This window comes from Oratosquilla oratoria, chromosome 31 (assembly GCF_046742065.1).
Source record: "Oratosquilla oratoria isolate Oo_2021 chromosome 31, ASM4674206v1, whole genome shotgun sequence".
Lineage (NCBI taxonomy): Eukaryota > Metazoa > Arthropoda > Malacostraca > Stomatopoda > Squillidae > Oratosquilla > Oratosquilla oratoria.
Window position 1 is genome coordinate 19,388,262 of NC_134807.1, and position 23,571 is coordinate 19,411,832.

Genomic DNA, 23,571 nt, shown 5'->3' on the forward strand with positions numbered 1-23,571 from the left:
TTGACTATTTTCAAACGTCCACAAACGATCGACCGAATTTCGTATTGACCAATCAGGGCTTGAGAATGGCACAGCTGATCTGGGTAAATAAGAGCCAAACATTCCTAAAACGTGTGGGTGGTCCAAAGGTAACCCTGTCAGAAAACAGCGACAAGTATGTCGGAGTAAATCCTAATTTTATAGTGTTTTAGTAAGTATTTGACAATTTGATGTGTTTATGAATGAAATTATGCATGTTGTTAATTAAATTAATCAATATTATGGTACAACTTTCACCATAATTTCAGTATATTCCTCAAAGAGAATTGCATGAGTTGTGTCCTACACCGAACAATACTGGATGGTGCTTGCTTATTTTTATAAAATTCATTGACAGGTGGACATTTACGTCCTTTTGGGAGGCTGGAAAATAATTCCAATAATGAAGGTTGAAATATATGAATAGGATCCCCATAAAAATCAGCTCGGTAACAAATAAATTACCGGTAATCTGGAAAATTGATAGAAAACTAATACAGATGGAATGAAAAATACCGCATAATTAACCGTAACTACTTATAACTGCGGGTTTCCTGTGGTAATACCGCTAATTTGATATGGAACTAATAGTTCATTTAGCTTCTTCTTTCAGGAGCACTCATATTCAGTTTAGCTGGCTGTATATGATTCATGTGATTTCAGCTCCTTTTTACATAGTATTATTAAAGTATAAAGACTACAAGATGAACAAATTGTTTTCAACTTATTTTAGTGTATTAGCATATATGTGAATATCCTAGTTATGGGGACTTATATATGGGATAAGTGTATTATAGCCGTCAAATATACCTTGAAAATGGTGTTACTTTTGGTGTAAAAAAGAGTATAAGGAGTTGTATGCAAATATATATAAAACATGCATGTCAAATCAAAGGATTAATGCCACTTGGAACTGTAGTTGCTTTTGAAGGCGTCATATGCTGGAGATTAAAATTATGCAGTAGAAGCTAGAACCAAAAGCATTTGGGGTAGGAGTTAATTAAGACAGATTTCACCCCATGTCTGAATGAAAGGAATCATGTATAACTGAATAAGCCTTTACCTTATTATAAGGTAACTTGGTGGTAACCATTTTCAAGAATAAGTGCCATTCAGTTTGACAGGTTTGTGTGTTTGAGATACTGAATGGTAAAGATACTAGACTAAGCCCATGATTAGAGGGTGGTTGCCAATTAAATTAAGCAGCCTTACTGTAGAAGTGCTGTGTCTTGCAACACTGCTTCTGACCCAGGACAGTGGGCGAGATGCAGGGATGACCCGTCATTCAGGAGGCGCCAACATAAGAGGGAGGGATGGGGTGAATGGGAGTGAAGTATGTGGGGATGGAATGGGTGTGGATTCTATGCCTTTGTATTTTGGCTACCTCCCATGTAAGGGGGAAAAAGCCTTTGGTATATGTAAGTATACTTACATTTAGAACTCCATCCAGCATTAAAACAGCATGAACACAGAGCAGGCTTGTCTGCAGAATTGAACTGTCCTAGATGCAACCACCACATAGGCACATGCAACCACCACATAGACACATATGATAAAAGGTCCCCAGACACATACTGTACAAAAAGGTCATAGAGACTGATATCCATAATGACAAAAGATGGTTAGCCAACTTTATAGCATGAAGATAATGCAAAATGACAAAAAAAAGGAGAAAAATCATCTCGGGTATAAAAAGACTAAACAGTGGAGTCCCTCAAGAAACTATACTTTTTCCATTACTATTGAACCTCTTCATCAGTTATCTACCTACTGCAGAACCAAACTGAACACTCATTCTCTCGTATACTTGACAATAACAACCTAGCCCAGTAATTACAAAATAGCAGCAAAAAGCACTCAAGCATACTTGAACAAACAGAAATAACAGAATAGAAGCTTCATCTCAGAAATCAACAATAATACTGCCCACCCCAGACAGCAACACAATATCTCTTCTCTAAGTGATTTATGGTCCTGACCAAAGGCTGTTGCTGGTTTCCAGGAGGCTGCAGGTCATCTGCAAGAGAATCCTTGGACAATGGATTGATTGACTGATACAAGGACTGGGTATTGAGCAGAGTTGTGGATCAATGTCATTTTAGAGCATCTATTGGTAAAACTAAGGTCACTGGCCATGTCTTCGGCCAGTGATGCTGTACTACTAGTGGTGGTGTCGGAAGTCTAGGCTGCAGTCCTCGAGTCATTCCACAAGGAGGCAAGACCACTGGGACTCAATTTCTTTTGGAACAAAACCAGAGTCTGTTTGGGGCCTACAGTTTGTCAGTCTGCCCATACAAATGGCAAGACCACTGAAGTTAAAAGTTTCATATACCTTGGTAGTGTAGTGTATAATAGTGGTAGGTCATACCGGGAAGTCCTTCGTATGATTATTATTGCCCATTGTGGTATGGACTTGTTCAGCAGAATATATAGCATTGTCAGTTCAACCAATTACTAGTTGAACTTAATAGGCTTTCACTTAATCTGTGTGAAGCTAATTTAGTAAGTAGTCTTTCATGGGGGACAGTACCAAAAGATTTTGCAAAGTCAAGATATATTAAATCTATATTGTTTCTTTTGTCATAATTCGAGATAACTGTGTTGTAGAATTCAAGTAAGTTAATCACACAAGAACGTGTCTGTCTGAATCCATGCTGGCTATCATTTATCAAACAGTTACTTTCTGAATGATGTTTGATAGCATCTCTGATGATAATTTCCATAATTTTTCCTATGATTGAAGTCAAGCTTATAGGCCTGTAGTTATTTGGTTTCTTTTTTGTCACCTTTTTTGAATTTGGGAGTAACGTTAGCTAGCTTCTATTCTCTTGGAACATCTCCGGATATGATGGATTTCTTGAAAATAATTTTTGATGGAACAACAATCTCATTTTTCATTTACTTTGAAAAATGAGATTGTTGTTCTATTAGAAATTACTTATGTGGTCATTGTGAGCCAAGCACAGTACATGAGATGTGAAAATGCACACATTTAAACTACCCTTGGTTTGAGGAGGTAATAATTGAGTAAATATTATTTAGTGTCAAATGCACTGTGATTGGCTTGGAGTCACCATGTTCAGGAAGAGCTACCTGTATATGATGTAACTAATCAAAATCATCTTGTCCACACAAAAAGTGAGATAGATTCTCTCTAAAAAAAAAAAAAATCTTCACTCCCTATAATTTGTTGAATTTTTGAGTTCTTTCTTTTAGTTTGGCCTTGATTATTTTCTCAAGTACTTGACAAGAGGTATTGCAGTTACACTTTTTACACACACAACTAGTTTATATATTGTCAGTTTGTTTCATGAAAAGCTTCAGTCTCAGAAATATCTTGTACCATAGTTCATTAATCTCCTTAGGCTTGATGCAGTTGAGTAGATCAGCAGTGTACAAGATGCTTCAGACGCATGCAGAAAAAGACCGAATCATCTCTACCTTCCCACCTCCATTTATTCGACAAGTAAGTATAAGAACATTTTTCTTTGTGTTGTGTGAAAACAAGTTGCATATTGAGTGTATAAATATTATCAGTAATTTACAGTATTTGCTTTAACTCAGTGAGGAGTGGTAGCTTGTCCCAACTAAGTAAATCTTTTGATCTAATTCAATTATGTGTAATATCACTCCTCACTTGGTTAATCAGGACATTCTTTAACATTTTTGTGGGGTGAGTATTTCAACCAGCTGAATAGAATCATATAGTATAAGTCAAAGTAGAATTCATGATTATCCGGACACTCATCATGGAGTGAAGTAAAAAGAAATTAAGAAATGTGGCATTATTGTGTCTAAAGAATTTGTTCTTTTAGTGTTGAAGTCCTTTCCAAGTGAAAGGTAATTATATATTTTCATCTTCAGGGTAGAATTTTTTCCTATGTGAGACCAGCAATACTGATGTTAGAGATAATACTCTCCCTTCTGCCATTTTCAGAACTTGTCACCACCCTGACCTCTATCTGAATGTAACAGTGTTTTTAGATCAAACCTGATATCTCGATCTTTAATTGTATTTCCTCCACATTTAAACATAAAGAGAGATGACAAGTGGTGACTGCTTCCCTCATACTTCTACTATACTACTACTACTGTGCAGAGCTGAGTGCATTCCTTGATTTTGGGTAGTGCGTTAGCATCCCTGTGTTCCTCCAGTTGTGGTTAGTGCATTCCTGGAATAGTGTTCTTCAAATGTTTTTTTTTTTTTTTTTTTTTTAAGAACATACTTTTTTTGAGGGATGCTTTTAAGAGTTTGGGAGTGCTAATACAGGAACACACCAAGCAAAAACATTTGAGGAACACTATTCCCAAAATTGAGGAACGTGCCCAGCTCTGCTACTGTTTCAGCTGGTGACAGAAACAATCAATCCACTAATACTGTGCAGACAGTAGCCCAATGTCTCATCCAAGAGATATCTATGGGAGGGCCTGAGGACTGTTGCTGGTCACCATTAGGCTGCAGGTTTTCCATCAGTAAAACTCAAGGCAGCAGCTATTATTTTTATTATTATTATCATCATTATTGTTATAGTTATTAAAGTAAGGTGATAAGATGTACAAGGGGAGAGGGTGGCAGCAAGTCGGAAGTAAGTCTGAAAGGAGAGAGGGTGGCGGAAGTGGATAGTATTTGTGGTTGGATGAGGCAGGAAATGGAATAGCAGGAGTGGAGGTAAATTGTAGAATGAAGGAAGCAAGTAAATGTCTTGGGGGATTCAAAAGTGCCATGAGAAATAGCCATTAGGTAATGAATGCAAAGAGATTATATGAAGGGGTCAATTGTGCCTACAACACTGTATGAGATGGAGACTTGGAATTTAAGAGAGGTAGAAATGAGAATTTGAAATGTATTTGTGATGAAGTGTGAGGAGTATGACTAGGGTTACAAGGTTGGATAGAGTGAGAAATGCAGGGGTGAGGAGGAATCTGGAAGTAAATGTGGGCAAAAGTAAGATGATAAAATGCATAAGAAGTGATAGATGAAAAAGGGGCAAGAGTCTGAAGGAAGTGGAGAATTTTAAGTTTATGGTCACATGTAGCAGGTAATGGAGGGGAAGTGAATGATACAGGAAGGGAATTGAGTAAATGTCTGGGGCAATGAAAAGTGTTAATAGAAATGCAAAGAAATCACTGTAAGAGGAAATTATTGTGCCCATGGCACTTTATAGAGCAGAGACTTAGAATTTGAATGTTGTTGTTGTTCTCTAGACTGCCTGACCAAGCAGTCCCATTTCCATGAGGAACGCCATGGCTAGAATGGGGTTTTCCCTCAAATCCCATATAGAGTGTATATTTTGTTATTGGTGTGCAGGATTGTGTACAATGCAGACTTTCATACTGTGTCGTATAGTATGGGGTGAAGTGTTACATCCTGGACAGTTATCTGCGATGCAGTCATCCAGCCTCTTCTGGTAACTTGGAAGGCCTGGATGGTGGTCGCACCATGGCCACCATGGGATAGAAAGGAAGAGTTAATATGTTTGAAATTAAATGTTTAAGAAGTATGATTGGGGTTACAAGTATGGATAAAATGAATGTAGTGAATCAGTGGGGATAGCCAGGATTGACCCAAAAAAAAATGATGGTTTGAGCATGTGGGTAGAATGAGTCACTAGCAAAAAGTATGGAAAAACAAGAGTGGATGGAGTGAATATGAGGGGAAGACCAAGAATGATGTGGATGAATATATTGGATGCAAGAGGATGTCTGTCAAGCAAGGAAGAGAGATTGCAGAAAATAGGAGTGAATGGAAAGTGGTTGTGAGTGGATGAGGAAATGACATGGCCCAAAGGAATGTTTTTCTCTACTCCATATATTTCTCAAGTGGATGAGGGGAGGGAGGGTTCACTGTAATGAAGTGGTGGGGGTAAACCAGCTCTGGTTGTTGGGTAATGTCTTGTTGCATTGTTTCTGGCCCAAGGACTATGGCAGGGGACAGAAATGACTTTTCATCCATGAAGTGCTAAGATGGGAGGAACAATGAATGGGTTTTTGAATGTGTAAGTGATGGGTGGGTGTATACTTTAACTTGGTCACCCTCCTTATAAAGAGAAAAATCTTTAGGGTATGTATTATTATTATGGAAGCTCGCTGGCTGAGTGGGTTAGGGTGTCGTTACTTGTGGCGAAGGTCGAGGGGATGGCAGTTCGAATCCTGCCATTGGCGAAGTTGAACCAAGGGCATGGTTCATTAAATTCCATGCTACAAAGTCCTCTGTAAGGGGCACCATCCTAGCCTTCCGATGGGAGGAGTTTGTGATGTTAAACCATATCATCATTATTATTGTTGTTGTTATTATTATTATTAGTGCTGCTGCTGCAGCTATTTGTGGCCAGATTTACAATTTAGTTAAAATAATTGTACAAATGATATGTATTTACATTGGCAGTAATTGTTGATGCGTGTTCTTGTCTCTTATTTACTATTTGTCTCTATTATTACAAATAGGCAACTCCATATACAAATGATGACTTTGATGCACCAGTCAAGAATGCCGCCAATGCAAACCGAACACTACAAGCTGGGTTAAAGATTTCGAAGATGATTGTCCTTGGCGATATGGCTACTGGAAAAACATGCTTAGTTAATAGGTAATGTTATCCTTTTATAATTTACTTATTAGGTGGTTTAGGAATGCACATATGTCATGGTCAGTACAGTTGTAGTAATACTAATTTTAAAAAAATAATCCAAGGAAGAAAAATGTAATTTTCCTTTTAACCACATCAGTACAAGTCAGATTCTTGTGCGCAGCATTGGTTGCCACATGAACGATGCATCACACTACTTGCATTATAAAATATAAAGTCACTGCTGTATTAGTTGTCCTCTTTTACTCTGAGTAATAATAAACACAGAAAACATGATCAAACCAGTTCACAGAATCCGAGGGTAACTCATGTATAACTACAAAAGTATATACATAATTAAGATGTCAATGCCGACATCCTTGTGTACCCAATTGTGCTTCATAATGCCTAAGTAGGTGTCATCATATCGAAGTGGTTAAGGAATCTTGGTCCTATCCACTTACCATTAACTAAACGAATTGATAAGCAAGTGAAGACGTCCTTTCAGGCCTTGCCGTCTTTTCACAAACTTCCTCCATTCACTCCTGCCTTTTGCACTCTCCCTTCCTTGCATTACAAATATTCCTCATGTCCCCTTCATGCCATATGTCAACGTCATTTGAAGAAGACCAAGAATGAGGTGGATGGATGGGGTAAAGGCAGATTTAGATGCATAAGGAATGTCTGAGGTGGAGGAGGATAGTGAGAATGCAAAAGATAAAGGAATGGAGAGGTTGAAAGGATGGTACAGCTTGAAGAGAATATGTTTCATCTGTTTCATAAATTATTGAGCAGGTGAGGAAAGGGGGCTCACTGTATAATGAAATGGCATACACCAGTTCTGGCTGTTGGACCCTGTTGCAGAAGTACTGTGTCTTGCTGCATTGCCATCAACCCAAGCAGTGTGGGGACATAACCATTTCCTGATGATCTGGAAAAAGTGCACATAATTGTTGTCCAGAGATTGTTAGTGCAGGGCATTGTAGTATGAAATGTTCTGTGTCCTCTGTGTGGTGAATATGGGCCATGCAGAGGATATAGAACTCTTCATACTAATGCGACTTATACTAACAATTCCAGGATAACAACACAATATGTCTTCCCTGAGCGAGTTATGGACCTACCTGTAAACAGTTGCTGGTTACCTGAAGGCTGCAGGTCTTCTGCAAGAAAGATCAGGGGCAATAAATGGACCATGGTAGTATTGTTCTTCATCCCCTCCCCCTTTCCTCCCACCCCTTTCCCCCCACCATAGTATAGCATTTTGAAATTTTCATTAAAGTCATCAAAACTTTACTGTCATCACTTGGAACCGGAATAAGTATATAAGGGGGAAGTAATAAGATACTAAAAGGTAAATTTACTATTATTATTGTTATTTTTTAGGTTCTGTCATCAAATATTTGATGCCAATTACAAAGCAACCATAGGAGTTGATTTTGAAGTTGAACGATTCGACATTCTTGGAATTCCATATAATCTTCAGATGTAAGTATGATTTTAAGAATATGGTGAAACTTAAAATGTCAGTTCTTTGTACAGAAGTTTAGCACCAACAATCTATTTTGTTTATTTATTTATTTATTTTTCTTCTTTTTCTAAAAAAAAAAAAAGATAATAATACATACATACATACAAATATACTATACATATACCAATGGCTATTTCTCCTATACAAGGGAGGGAGCCAAAGAAACAAAGGCATAAAATCCACTCCCACCCATTCCATCCTCACATATAGATTGAGAAGTGCACACACATATACACTATATATATATATATATATATATATATATATATATATATATATATATATATATATATATATATATATACACATGGGGTCAGACTCTTTGAGATGGAATTGTTATTCATTGCAGTCCTCATTTTGTGAACAATTCCAGAACAGTATACTCCTAAGTTCAAGAATGAAATATCTTGTGGCCTGCTTAATTCTGCTAACACTTTCCTAATTTATCTTGATGGTTGAAGCAGTATATTAGAAATTTTTAGTAGAAGTTACTTGATTCAAAATATCCTATGTAAATTTGTAAAATTTAAAGCATATCATTGCTTATTCTGAAGCAGGTAATGTCAAAGCAAGGTTCTGACATATTTTTTTTATATTTTAAACCATAGGTTAAGTTAACATTGTTGTACTCATAGACATACAATATATATCAGATATTTGTAAGGTTGAAATATGGGCATATTTACAGTTTACATAAAACAGACTTCATTTATGATTTCTGAGAATTATGTTTGAGGAATAATCTGGGGTCATGTGATCTTTTTACAGATGGGATACTGCAGGTCAAGAAAGGTTTAAGTGCATTGCTGCCTCATACTACAGGGGTGCTCATGGTGAGTTCACAGTACAAAATCTACATGACTAATACTGATAGTGTTTAAGTGGAAAAGATGGGTTGGGTTTATGGGCAAACTTTTGCCTGCCAGCTTGAGGCAAGCCATGTGTAGCTTTATACTGATGCCTGTTATGGCTTGTTCCTCCTCTTCAGCATCCTGAAAGAACCTCTCAAAGTCTGCCTCTGATATAACTAATAAGTTGTCATGGAAAGGTAAGCACAAAAGAGGGCCAGGTGGTCACCTCACACACAATTAGTTGTAAACAAAAAAATTGACTGAAGTTTGCATCAGCTGCCAGAACACTGAACAATAGAAAGTTTAACCACAATTTTTTTATTTGTGACTGGCAATATGGTGTGCTATAGAAATCCACACTGCACAAATCAGCACATTAGGCAACATGACTGTTTACAGGGTTACCATAATTTGTTTGGTGCTTTGGTCTTCTAAAGATCTTAATCCATCCTTGTGGATGGAATGAAAAGTTTTATGAAAAGTAGGTATTTGGGTGTGTGAAGGTGATAGTGAGGGGTGGATAAATACAATTAGAAAATTATTGAGTTACAATCATCTTTAAGCAATTTATAAGAACTACCTTGACTGTGCCTCCATAGTGTGGTTTCCAACAATTAGAAAAATGACCACAAATATCTTATAAACTTTAACAGAATAGAGCACTAAGAATAATAACAGGATGCACCAAAACTACCCTAATTGAACACCTGCATACAGAAACCAAAATCCTTCTCATATAACCAGAGCTGGGTGCATTATCGCCAGACAGATAATGTGTTACAGAAAAATCTGGGGTGCATTTCCGTAAATGCATTGGTAATTTTAATTTCCTTAGTATATATATACACATATGCAGTAACACAGATCACTGTAAGGAAATTAAAATTGGTTATACATTGACAGAAATGCACCCTAGATTTTTTGGTAACGCACTACCTGTCGGGCAGTAACACGCTACCTGTACGTTGTGTGGTATAAACTGTGCAGTAGCATGCATTCAATACTTTAAGGATTATATGAGGTGCCCTTATGAACCAGAGCCTCACATCATTTTGTCTATGTTAGAGGAAATCTAATCATAGAGAAATGATGCCACTGTATTGTACTACAACTATTCTTGTGTTATGCTGTCACAACCCCTCTTAATACTGTCTTGTACCACTTCTTTCAGTATATATTTCCATTTTTGCCTTTCCCCTGTGATAGGGGGAAGAAAGAATACTGCCACTGAGTTTTCCCACTTGAGTCATAAAGTTGGCTAAAAAAGGACAGTGTAGGACTAGGCATCCTGCTCTCTGTAGCCCTTTAGGTACGAGTACATTCCTGTGAGAAGTCAAGGCATAGAGTGTCTTGGAGGAGTTTTCCAACTAGAACCTTAAGGTTTCAGTCTTTTAACCCCTTCCATACGGTGCCGCACACGTAGGCGTCATGGACTTAGATCTCGGTGGCAGCAGCCAATGCCAGCCGTACGACGTGTCGTAATAATACTCGCATCATAAAATATAGTCACCGCTTATATCGATCGTTCTCTCTTCACCCGTGTATTTTGATAACCATAGAAAATGCGATTACAAAAGAATTAGAAAGAATGTCATTATGGAGGGGCGACTACAATAAATATAATCAAGACGCCGATATGGCAGCCTCGCGAATACACTCGCTCCCCATGACGCCTATGTGTGCGGCACCGTATGGAAGGGGTTAATATATGGGAGTGGGTGTGTCTTTGGCTTGGCCATCTCCCTTGTAATGGGGAAGAAGCTCTTAGTATATAGATAGATATAACACAACATGAAAATGACAGGAATGTCTCTGCCAGAATCCTTAACATAATACACTTATCACACTACAAATCACAAGCACCACCAACAGAAAAAAAAAAAAAAACAGAGGTACTGTCTTGTTGCATTACCTATGACCCAAACAGTGCTAAGAGCCTAAGATGGGAGAGACTGGTTTAGCAATGGGATGGGTTTGGGGTGGGTGATTTAGCCAACCACTTTATAAGGAGAAAAGGATGTTTTGGTATATACATATACATGTATTATTTAGAACATATATTTAAATTATTCCAGGTTTGTCACAGGTAAGATACAGGATTACATACATACATATACTAAGGGCTTTTCCCCCCTCACCAGGGAGGTAGCCAAAATCGAAAGGCATAATTCCACTTCCACCCATTTCATCCCTACCCACTCCTCTCCCATTCACCATCCCTCCTTCCTTCCCTCTTTTCTTGGCTTATAGATACAGTATTAGTATTAAATATTTGTATATAATATTTGAAATGCCTTTGTCATTACTTTTGCAGCTGTGATGGTAGTGTTTGATGTGACCAATGTAGTTACACTTGCGCATACAGCTCAGTGGTTAGAGGAGGCAAAGCAAGCTAATCCAGCATCAGGTCCTATTGTATTTCTTGTAGGAACCAAACGTGATCTCTTGGTATGTATGTGCCAGCCAAAGCTTATTTAGCACCCTGCTTGCATCTCCATTACTTGTGTCTTGTTCACAAACTTTGAATATATCTGTCTTTATGCTACATCAGTAACCCTTAAAAGGGCAGTGTGTTTTCATGGTTCAAAATTGTAAAATGATGATGATAATTGAAAAAATCTATAGTAGTCATATTGCTATTGTTTAAAAACAAATACCATTTAAGTGTTAACTGATCATATCTTTAACAGTGGAGGTCTTCTCTACTGAATATGATCCTCTAGTAATTATCATGATATCTATTCAAGTCTGGTCAACATTGTTTATGGGTTAATATCACCTGTTCATCTTGCATGAAATTTCTTTCCTGTAACCCTTTGAGAACACAAGGGATTTCTCATAGTAGAATAGCGTCACCTCACAACAGCCACAGTAAATGTATAACTTAGTCTGCATGCTTAATAGATTAATTAGTGTATTAGCATATCGGGCTGCATGTTTAACCTTTTAATGACAGGTATTGATTGAAAATCGTATTACAAGACCACCAAGTACAGTGAGTCCTCCTTATATGGTAATTCTTTATCTGGTAAATTCACAGTTACGGTATTTGGTAATTAATACCCTCGATTCTATTTACAGTATAAAAAAAAATCACAGATACAGTATCCGTTAGTGTTTTGGAGGTAAAATTAGATATTTTGAAGAGGAAAGAGCAGGGAGAAGGTACGTCTGCCATAATTCGAAACTTGGGTTCGGTATATGGTAATCTAAATTTGCGGTAAGGTTTTCAGGAACGCGTATGTACTGTATAATGAGGATTCACTGTATCTAAATGTTTGGGTGAAACAAAAGTTGTTTTTAGGAGTAGGTATTTGGGGATGTATGCAAAGAAAAGGTTGCATTTACCTGTACACATACATATCAAAAGGTCTTTACCTCATTATAAGGGGATGACTAAGTCCGAGTATACACCTTCCCCACACCCATGTGGCCATGTCACATCCATCCAAAACCTAGGCATTACCCCCAACCCATCTTAGCACCACATGAAGTTGCAGTCCCTGTCCCTCTTGCTCAGGTCTACAGCAGTGCAATGAGATGCAGTATTCACAGCAGGGCCTGATAACTGAATCTGATTTATCCCTATTGCTCCATTATATGGTGACACCCACTTCCCGTAGCCTTGTCTACTTAAAAAAAAAAAAAAATACAGAGTAGACAAGAACATCTCTTCAGGCTGCTTCATTTCTATATCCATTTACATCTATCTCTATACCTTAAAAGGGAGGTAGCCAAGTTAAAAGACATGTATTCTTGTAATACATTTACAACCATTCCATTTATTCCTGTCTTTTGCAGTCTCTCTTCCTTGCTCAGCAGACTTTCTTCTTGCATTGAATATCCTCTTTACTCTGTCCATCCACCTCCTTCTTGGTCTTCCTCTCAAGTTCACTCCATCCACTCCAGCTTTCCACACTTATTTGGCTAGTCTTTCCTTACTCATTCTTTCCATTACCCAAACCACCTCAACACTTTGATCAACCAAACTGACAACTCTCTCTCCTTTCCAATTCTCTGTCTCGCTTCCATATTTTTCACTATCCATCTTTTGATATCAACTGTATACTTCTCAAACACTTATTCTCAAACATGTTTAGGCTCTTCTGTTTTGCCTCCCTCAAATTCCAAGTCTGCTCAATACAGTGCCATGGACACAATCTCTCATACAATCATTTTTTTTCATTCATCTCTAGATACCTATTCTTCATAATATTTTTCATTCCTCTAGACCAGCGTTTCTCAACATTTTACCCTTGCGCAAACTTTTAAATAGATATCATGTCTCACGTAACCCCTACACAAAAAAGAATACATATACCATATCTTTCTCATTTTATTTTCATCATAATAATAGGTTAGATAGGATGATGTCTATATTACATTATTACAATAACCTTTTGCAGAACCCTGGTTGAGAAGCGCTGCTCAAGACATTCATTCATGTCTTTTGCTTTATGATTCGCTACCTCCACCCTTCCAATGACTGCCATGTGTGACTCCAAATACTGAAAGGTCTCCACTTCCTGCAGCTTTTTACCTTTCAGACTTACATCCAACCCACTACCATTATCATTTCTTGTACTTTTAATCACCTTTACCCACATTTATTCTTAGCTTGCACATCTTACGCAACCTTTCAAACTCTGCCACCAAATGCTTCAGTCTTGCCTCAGAAACAGCCACAAGCACAATTTTATCCACTCTCACTAACTGAAAACCTCTGCTTAGCACTTCCTTACCACCCAATACATATACATGTCAAACAACTATGGTGACATCACTTAATTTCCTTAGTTTCAACATGAAATGGTATCCTCAGACTATTTACACACTTCATTCCAACCCTTACATATGCTCTGCTATTCATATAAAAACTATTGATCACCCTCAACAGAGTTCCCTCTATCCAGTGCATCCACAGCACATTCTATAATGGTGAGAGAGTCTAAACCATTCATCAAACATTCTATAATGCCTCTTTGTCAACCCTGTGACACATGTTCTCCAAATCCATGAAAGCCCAGAAAATAATGTCACCCTTTGGGGGTTGGGGAGTGAGGGGTAATGTAAATCTGTTTTACTGCGAGTACTTGATGTACACACCACACGTTTTCCTAAACCTACACTGCTCATCCCCAGTTACTTCCTCTGTTCCTCTCTTAATCCTCTCAGTTAACATTCCTCCATGCAACTTACCAACTACAATTAACAAATATGATTTTGCATGGATTGTTCTTATGTATGCACATTATGGAGGCTTGTGTATATATTCATAATTATGTATGTACTTGATACAATGAATAAGTCATTTATTTCAGAATTATCAATAAAACATTTGTGAATAGATCTCATACTTATTTTTGTTAAATTGTGTTGATGTATCAGTACCTCTGTCAGATGTCATCATAGATAAATGTTAAGTAATTTATGTAAATCTATTGTCAGAGTGAAGGAGCTTACAACCAAATTGAAGCTCAAGCTCAGCGAGTTGCCACTGGCCTTGGAGCCGAGTACTGGGCTGTTTCTTCCAAGACTGGAATCAATGTGGATGCTCTCTTCCTTCGTTTAGCTGCCCTGGCTTTTAATCGTGCTGTAATGCAAGAGGTACAGGGTCATGGTACTGGCACTCGGAGTAGTACTGTCAGTAAGTGTACTTTTTATTTAGTTTTTCCTTTTCCCATAGCTTAACCGTTATTCACCCAATAGACATATACATCACACACCACACCACTGTACTCATGTTGCTCAAATTCAAGAAACCAATTTAACCCCACAACATACAATACCTACACTCACTCCTTACACAACAGTAAGAAAAGACAACACAAAGCTAGACTTATAACTCTAATACATGACAGCATATTCTTCTCCAGTAAAACCAGAGAAACTAAACAAATGCCAACACCACAATAGAAATAATTACAATATATTTATTTATCTATATACCAGTGCATGGAAGGGAGTGGGTGGGGGATGGGGGGTTAGCGAGTATGTGGGAATTATATTTTGTCACAGCCCAAAGGGATTTCTCCCTGTCTTCTCTTTTTCTGCATGAAGGGATGGAGAGGGGGTGGTCATTGATTAAATGAAGCAGCCTTGCTGTGGATGTGGTGTGTCTTGCTGCATTGCTTCTGACCCAGGGCATCCAGGAGGAACCAAGACAAGAGGGAGGGAGGGGTGGTGAATGGGAGTGGAGTATATGGAGATGAAATGGGCGGGAGTGGATTTATTCCCTTGATTTTGGCTACCACCCTTGTAAGGGGGAAAAAGCCGTTGGTATATGTATGTATGATAGATGATAGAGAATTTGCTTTGGCATTCCATGTACAAGCTAAGTAGCCCTCAGTTCATGGAATTTATGTTAATGTTTTTAGTTAAGGTTGTCTGATATGAGTTTTATGTTCCATGAAATATTGTACTTGATTACTTAAATTCATTGCTCCCAAACCCTGAAAACATTGTGTCATTCTCTTCATGAGGCATATAAAAATGTAATGATTTTGAGGCATTGCTGAGGCATCCATCATTGACCTATACACAAAGGGAATTTATAGATGAGTGTATGCAGTGGCCTTCTTATTGTTATATCTTAATGTGAGAGCTGTATGCCTATTTGATATAATTTTTCTTAGTTTTATATTTCAACATGTAATGATATCCTCAATTTTACAGAGATAGGAGAGCGCCTTGATGGAAGTTTTGAGAGTAAGAAGAAATCTAAGTGTTCCTCCAGCTGCGGAAAAGTGTAAAAAATATTTTAATGCAACGTACTGTTTATAAAGATTTCTAGATAAAGTCATACTTGCTCGAGCTTCTAGTCATATCTTATTTAAGTTTGGGGCTGGTATCTTTTTACTTATTTGTACATTTTGACACTTCAAGTTCAAAAAGTTTTTTTTACATGCTCAGGAAATTCCAAGATTGATCTGTGCATACTGGACTAATTCAAATTTTTTTTAAGTATTAGTAAATTGTGTGTGTTATGCATTCCATACAATTTTTTCAGTGCATATTGGGATGTTTGGTTGTAAAAACCAATAGTAACAATTGTTACCAGTGACCACTTCATTCCTATAAGGTGCATTGCATCAGGGGAATGGAGGATTAGGGCAATGGATAGGGAATTCTGCCTGTTTATGAAGCCTAAGGCTTGAGCCTGTCTTCTGCCTTGATTCCTTAAACACATGGCTTCTTAAGGCAAGGAGTTCAACCTCTCCAAACCTTTTGATCTTATCAATCATGGGGCTGTTGTGCACTTGAATGAAATGAACCAGCAACAGCAAAAACAAAATCTATAATGGGTGTCAAATTGTACGCCCTACCCCCTTCATAATGGAGGTAGTCCCTTAGCTGAATTAAGTTGCGATATCTAGTGTTTATGTGTTAATTCTGTAAAGGGTATCATTGAGTGGAACAGATTAAAACATTCTATGTGGTTGAGCTCTTCGCTCTGCCAGGGCACATGCTGACCAAGTAGCATTTTAAGATTAATTGCACTTTTCAGTAAGAGTTGCACTATTTTCCAAAGGACTAATTCGATAACATTACCAACAGAGTGTGTATACTCTGATATATTGTTTTCTTCTTGCACAAGACCATTAATTTAGCCATAGAACTGTATGTTTGAGTTCTTTTCACATACCAGCTCAAAACTTAATAATAACTCATGTAAACACACCAGCTATATCAGTGAATCACACTTTACAAGCGGAAGACACAAACACATGTAACATTTGGTTCCATCTGGATGTAAACATTTAATCTCAAATGGATCCATGTTGTTTTAGTCTGATAATTGTCTTGTGTGTCCTGTTCAGGTCATTTGTGCCTCTTCCAATGTGATTGCTTATCTAATTCAATCTCCCTAGTTGAGTGTATATTTGTAGCTGTACGCATGTGTATTTGTGTGTTAGTGTGAAAGAAAGAAAAAGACTGAAAAGTTGTGTTGAAGGGTTCTTACCCAAGCAGATGGCAATTAAGAGTATATATACCTCTGTGTTTGTTGAAAAAGCTAAGAGTTTTTTCTCGCTTTTCTTTATAGAAATAAGAAAAGTCTGACTTGTGAAAAGTAAGTGTTGCTCTAACTTCCAGGAAAATGTAAACATCAACTTTGTTTATTTAGCAATGTGCTGAACCATATTTCAAAATGCTCAGCTTTCTTGTTCACACAGTGAAGAGTGTGAGGGAAAACAGTTAATAAACTGATACTGCATGAACCCATTACTCGTTGTTCTGTTGCTGCTTCAGCAATACTTTTTCTGGAAGCAATCATCAACTCTTCCATGTTTCAGGTTCATTATTAACCCTTGACTTTAGGGAACTTATGGTCACCTTAAGCTAGATCTATCTGTGGGTACATACTAGCAGAAAGATTTATACAACACAGATTTCCTATGTAAAACACATCTGATCATGCTAACTTGCTGTTATTCAGTCCCTTGCTGCCTTATCATCCCATATGTGGGCTTAGAATTAGTGGTTTGCAGTGCTTACATATGCATCTTTGTAGGACCAACTCACAGCTTTTTGCTGGTTTCTCAATTAATACTATGCTTCAAATATATACTAGTTTACTCTTAATTTTATAATCTCATATCCAAGGACTCAAACTCACCAAGTAGATTTGCAAGGTAAGAAAAGTCCTTTCATCATACTTCCTCATACCTCTGTTTATTTTTCTAAAGGAGTGCAATTGCTTTTTCTATTTTTATCTATATTTCCTTGTTCCATTTATGAATACCACACCATTTATCTTGAAATTCTTATGTGCAGAACACCTGAAAAATAAGTTCAAATTTGAGTTTGATCATTTTATATGTATGTGTATACATATATACATACCAAAGACCTTTTCCCTTTATAAAGGGGTGGTGGGGTCACACACCATATACATATTATAACCCAATTAACACCCTTCCAATCTCAGTATTTCATGGATGAAGATCTATCCCAATCACCTGTCATGCTGCACTGGTTGAAGGTAGTGCAGTGAGACATGGTGCTTCCTCAGCAGGGCCCAATAGCAGGAGCTGATTTGCTCCCCACAACTTTATTATATGGTGAGTCTTCTCATTCATTCAAAGAATTTACAGAACATAAAGAAGGTCCCTTCAGTTTGTGTCATCCTTTTATCCGTTGACAATTCTCCTCCATTCCCTCCCCTATCTTTCACACTTTCTACCTTCACCTCATATCTTAGGCTCCTTTACCTATCCATTCATCTTATTTTTGGTCTTACTCTCAAATACCCTCCATGCACATATACTTTTCACTTTTTTATAGTCTTTCCTCGTTCATTCTTTCCTTATACTGAAACCATCTCAGCACACTTTAATCTATCCTGTCTGGTGTCTCTTCCTACCTCTTGTTTCTCCCTCAGCTCCTCATTTCTCACTGTATTTTCTTGTAACGTGTATCATACGTCTCAAACATTTTCAGACTCATCCTTTCTGCCTCCCATAGATCCCAAATCTCTGCTCCATGCAGTGCCATGGGCATTCTTTCCATTCTTGTAACACCTAAAAGCTTTTGACCACATTCAACACTTTCCCCAATCCATAGCACACTCTACACCATCTGTCAATCCTGTTGTATGCCTTCTCTAAGTCCATGAAAGCCCCAAAAAACAAACCATTTACCAAAACCCTTTTGCATATCCGTCTTTCTGCAAATAAATCTATGCACCCTCTTCCTTTCCCTAAACCCACACTGCTGTTCCTTAATTACTCCTTCCATGTCCCTTCAAATCCTTTCAATAAACTATCTAAACTAACAGACATCACTAAAACTATTCTATTCTATATACCTAAGGCTTCTTCCCCCATGTAGGGGGGTAGCCAATCAAAGGCACATTCTCACTCCCACCCATTCTACTCCCCTCCACCACCCTTGTTTCCCTCTCAATTTAGCTTCTCATGGATGAAAGGTCATCCCTGTCTCCTGCTCTTCTAAAACCACTATACATATACTTTCCCGTCTTTCCATATATAGTGGAACTGTACATGCAGTTTCACTATACATAGCTCCAGGGGTCAGGTATAAATGTGCTGGGATCAGTCTGTTAGTACAGTTGGTTAGGTATATGAGAGTTTGTGTTAATTGAGAGGGTTAGGAAGGGAACAGTGAGTGGAGAGTGGCTGTGTATAGATGATACTATTATGCAAGGAAGGGAGGGGGAGGGAATGGGGGGTTAGGGGTTGCTTGTGTGTGAATGATATTTCGACACAGCCTGAAGGGATTTCTCCTCATCTTCTCTTGTTGCATGAGGGGCAGGGGGTTGCCAATAAAGTGAAGAAGCCTTGCTGTGGATGTACTGTGTCTTGCTGCATTGCTTCAGACCCAGGGCAGTGGGTGGGATACAGGGATGACCCGTCATCCTTGGGGAGCTAAGAATGAGAGGGGGGGGGAAGGGTGGTGGGTGGGAGTAGATGTGTGCCTTTGACTTGGTTACCTCCCTTATAAGGGGGAAAAAGCTCTTGAAGATAGATAGATAGATAGGAAAGGAATGAAGTAAATGAGGAAGAGCAGTGCGGTTTTGGAGAAGAGAGTGCATAGGGAGACGGTCAAGTTAAATGAAGGTAAATAGGATGATCACTGGTCAAGTGATACTTGTGGCGGAGGTTGAGGTGATGACAGTTTAAAACTTGCCACCTGTGAGTTGGACCAAGGGCATGGTTCGTTAAATTCAACACTACAAAGTCCTCTGTAAGGGGCACCATCCTAGCCTTTTGATAGGGGGAGATCGCGACGTTAAACCAAATCGTCAATCACAATTAGGTAAACACATCTGCTCTTTTCTTGGCCTCTGTATTTCATTTCTGCTCTTTATTCTATATCTCTTGTTCTGCTCTTTATTCTATATCTCTTGTTTATATTTTTATTTCTTCTTTGCAATTCATGCTTTGCATGCATGCCTATTTTCTGCTTTTTGTCATTGTAAGAATTGAAATTCAATGAATTTTAAGAAGCCCAAATATTACTCAAGTTCCTGCTGAATGGGTCTCATCGTTATGTATTTTCATGTTGCTTGAAAATGTTATCTGTCATATATTTACACATGTCTGCATAATCTAGCCATGTAATTGTAACATCATCTTCATGAACCCATGCTAATATATGTGCAGTAGTAATCTTAATTCATAATTCCGGATCACAACCTTTGGAATTTCTTTTTTATTGAAAACTTTTATTTTGATACAGAAGATACAGAAATACTTTTATAGGCTAAGGCTGAAAGATTTCCATACAATTTTAGCACATTCTGTCATCAAGCTCGAGTATATTAGAAACAGTGGCCTATAATGTTTTTGGAAGAAGAATATTTTGCTAATCTTTAAACCAAATATTAGATTTTACTGTGCCAATATGAAATAATTATTTCTTTGCTCTTAGCTGTATGAGTGTAACATATACTGGTAATTCACTGATATATTGATTATTATGATGGCAGCTGTTACATGGTCAGGCACCTGAAATTTGTTTCCTGAAATTATAGAAAGGGCACAGTAAATTTGTTCTTTATATATATATATATATATAAGGGATGTTGACATTTTTAGTTTCCATAGTTGCATTATTTTGTCATTCTGCTGTAAATGACAACTTTCATGTGCAAAAATCTTTAGTCATTGGTGAAATTCTTGACATATCACATAGATGTAGTATTACCTCTGATATATTTTCTTATATTGTACCAGTCAGATATGTGTAAGGCTTTTGTTTGCCTGAAGTGGAATAATTCTCAGATTGCTTTTAAACTGAATTGATAATGGAGAGAAAAAAAATGCATGATGAATAGGTCATTCATGTTGGCTATCAATAATGAAGGGTGATGTTAATTTATAGGCTCGTTAACAGCCTTCATCATGCAACGATGACACAAGGAATTGTCTTGCATTTAGATTTAGACTCGCATATATGTGCAGAATTTTACTTATGATAGAATTAGTCACGTGTGAAAATAAGAATTATGAGCCATGATTTAAGTTCATCTTATATTCAGGAATGTGATTCTAGGAGCAGTTATGTGTACCTGGTTGAGGTAGTCCCACAAGATGGACATTGAAGTTGGTCATCTCCCTTTTGTCTGTCTGTAAGGCCTTCCAGTATCCTTACCTGGATCCAGTGGTGCAACCTGAGGAGTCTGCAGCCACAGAGATTGAGATCACTTTCAAATTCCTCCATTTTCCCACCACTTATGCATGTTGAGAGAGCTGATAGTGGCTGTTCTTATCTTCCTCCCAAAAGCTGGTTACATAGAAACTGCTCCACATGTACACAATACAGGAAATAGTTCACTACAAAGTCCTCTGTAAGGAGCACTGTCCTAGCCTCCTGATAGTGGGGAGTTTGTGATGTTAAACTGAATCAACCACATAGAAATTATACCACACATGCTCAAAGCAGAAAACAGTCCAGCACTTCTATCAGGAGAAGTCTGTGATTACATGAAAACTACTCCATGTATGCACAAAATGAAATGATCTCTTTCTGGAGAGATCTATGGTTACAAGAAAACTACTCCACATACGCACAAAATTAAATTATCCAACACCTCTTTCTGAGGAAATCTGTGGTTACATAAAGAGTACTCCACATACGCACAAAATTAAATTATCCAACACCTCTTAGTGGAGAAGTCCGTGGTTACATGAAAGCTACTCCACATACACACAGAATTAAATGATCCAACACCTCTTTCTGGAGACATCTGTCGTTACATGAAAACTACTCCATGTATGCACAAAAACTACTCCACATACACACAAAATGAAATGATCCAGCACTTCTTTCTAGAGAAAAATTATTGTTACATGAAAACTACTCCATGTACACACAAAATTAAATGATCCAACACTTCTTTCTGGAGAAATATATAGTTACATAAAGATTATGCCACATACGCACAAAATTAAATGATCCAACACCTCTTTCTGGAAAAGTCTATGGTTACATAAAGACTATGCCACATACGCACAAAATTAAATGATCCAACACCTCTTTCTGGGGAAATCTATGGTTACAAGAAAACTACTCCACATACGCACAAAATTAAATGATCTAACACCTCTTTCTGGAGAAATCTATGGTTACGTAAAGACTACTCCATATACGCACAAAATGAAATGATCCAACACCTCTTTCTGGGGAGATCTATGGTTACATAAAGACTACTCCACATACGCACAAAAACTACTCCACGTACGCACAAAATGAAATGATCCAGCTCCTCTTTCTGCAGAAATCTGTGGTTACATAAAGACTATTCCACATAATCACAAAATTAAATGATCCAACACCTCTTTCTAGAGAAATCTATAGTTACATGAAAACTACTCCACATACGCACAAAATTAAATGACCCAGCTCCTTTTTATGGAGAAATCTGTGGTAGGATATGAGAACTCTAGCTAGCTAGCATGAAGGTGCGAGTTTCTAGTCAGTGAACTCAAATGAACAGTTTGTGACCTGTTTGTACTAGTTCTTTTTGACAATATTAATACTTCAAAATTGTATGTGATGTTAGTGTTAGGCGTAATTTACCTCATCAATATTACTCAATTTATACTGTATTTTTGCTTCTTATTCAACAAATACTTTAATGTGAAGTTCTTGTAACAGTCACTAGAGCAAAATGTAGTAACACATTTGTAAATCACATGGAGAACCCACAGTTGGAGTAAAAGAAAACTTGTGAGAACATTTGACTTCTATATTTCAACTGCCGGCTGTAGCCCTCTTCACGAAAGTACTTTCCTGAGGAGGCTACAGATGGTAACCAAAATATAGAACTCAAACATTCTCCCAAGTTTTCTTCTACTCCGACTGTGGGTTCTCTGTGTGTTATTGTATTATGTATGTCATAATGTTATGCATATATTGGGTAATGTAGCACACATGAAAATGTTAAGGGAAAATATTAAAGGATGAAAGTTAGATTGTATCCAAAATATAGGTGCTGGACTTTTTTTTTCCAAGAAAGTATCAATTCAAATGAAAAGCCTATTTTATTTGTTTTCTACAACATACACTGTAGGGTACATTTGCATAAAGTATTTGTAACATGTTTCTTCCCATAAGTAGATTATTATGCTGTAATAGAATAATTATGTGATTTGGGAACAAGTAAGAGGCCACAGTTTTCAAGTCCTTAGGAAATAAAGTGATGTGCTTTTCTATTTTATTCTATTTTTTTCTCAACTCTCTCTCTCTCTCTCTCTCTCTCTCTCTCTCTCTCTCTCTCTCTCTCTCTCTCTCTCTCTCTCTCTCTCTCTGTCTCTCCCCCCACACACACTGTCTCTTGTCCCCCACTCACACTGTCTCTTGCCCCCCCCACACACACTCACTCTCTCTCTCTCTTTCTCTCTCTCTCTCTCTCTCTCTCTCTCTCTCTCTCTCTCTCTCTCTCTCTCTCTCTCTCTCTCTCTCTCTCCCCCTCCCCCACTCTCTCCTCAATATCTCTCTCTCTCTCTCTCTCTCTCTCTCTCTCTCTCTCTCTCTATATATATATATATATATATATATATATATTTCTTTTTCCACCTTCATCATATATATATATATATATATATATATATATATATTGATGTCCAGGGGGTTGGGG

General features: G+C 37.6%; 1 protein-coding gene across 1 annotated transcript; it reads left to right on the forward strand.

The window, feature by feature from the left end:
* The first annotated feature begins 53 nt into the window (after window positions 1–53).
* Window positions 54–23,306, forward strand: RabX5 (RAS oncogene family member RabX5). The gene is made up of 8 exons (XM_076213378.1): window positions 54–190; window positions 3,384–3,484; window positions 6,463–6,605; window positions 7,971–8,072; window positions 8,884–8,948; window positions 11,281–11,414; window positions 14,415–14,613; window positions 15,642–23,306. The coding sequence occupies exons 2-8, from the start codon at window positions 3,389–3,391 to the stop codon at window positions 15,716–15,718; spliced, it is 816 nt and encodes a 271-aa protein (XP_076069493.1). The 5' UTR covers window positions 54–190; window positions 3,384–3,388; the 3' UTR covers window positions 15,719–23,306.
* Window positions 23,307–23,571: the final 265 nt, after the last annotated feature.

What these genes read in the sequence shown, in the direction of transcription:
- RabX5 (XM_076213378.1), top strand. Translation starts at nt 3,389, where the DNA reads ATGCAGTTGAGTAGATCAGCAGTGTACAAGATGCTTCAGACGCATGCA. An exon ending in ATTCCATATAATCTTCAGAT is followed by an intron (nt 8,073 to 8,883) that starts GTAAGTATGATT and finishes ATCTTTTTACAG; the next exon opens with ATGGGATACTGCAGGTCAAG. An exon ending in ATACTACAGGGGTGCTCATG is followed by an intron (nt 8,949 to 11,280) that starts GTGAGTTCACAG and finishes TTACTTTTGCAG; the next exon opens with CTGTGATGGTAGTGTTTGAT.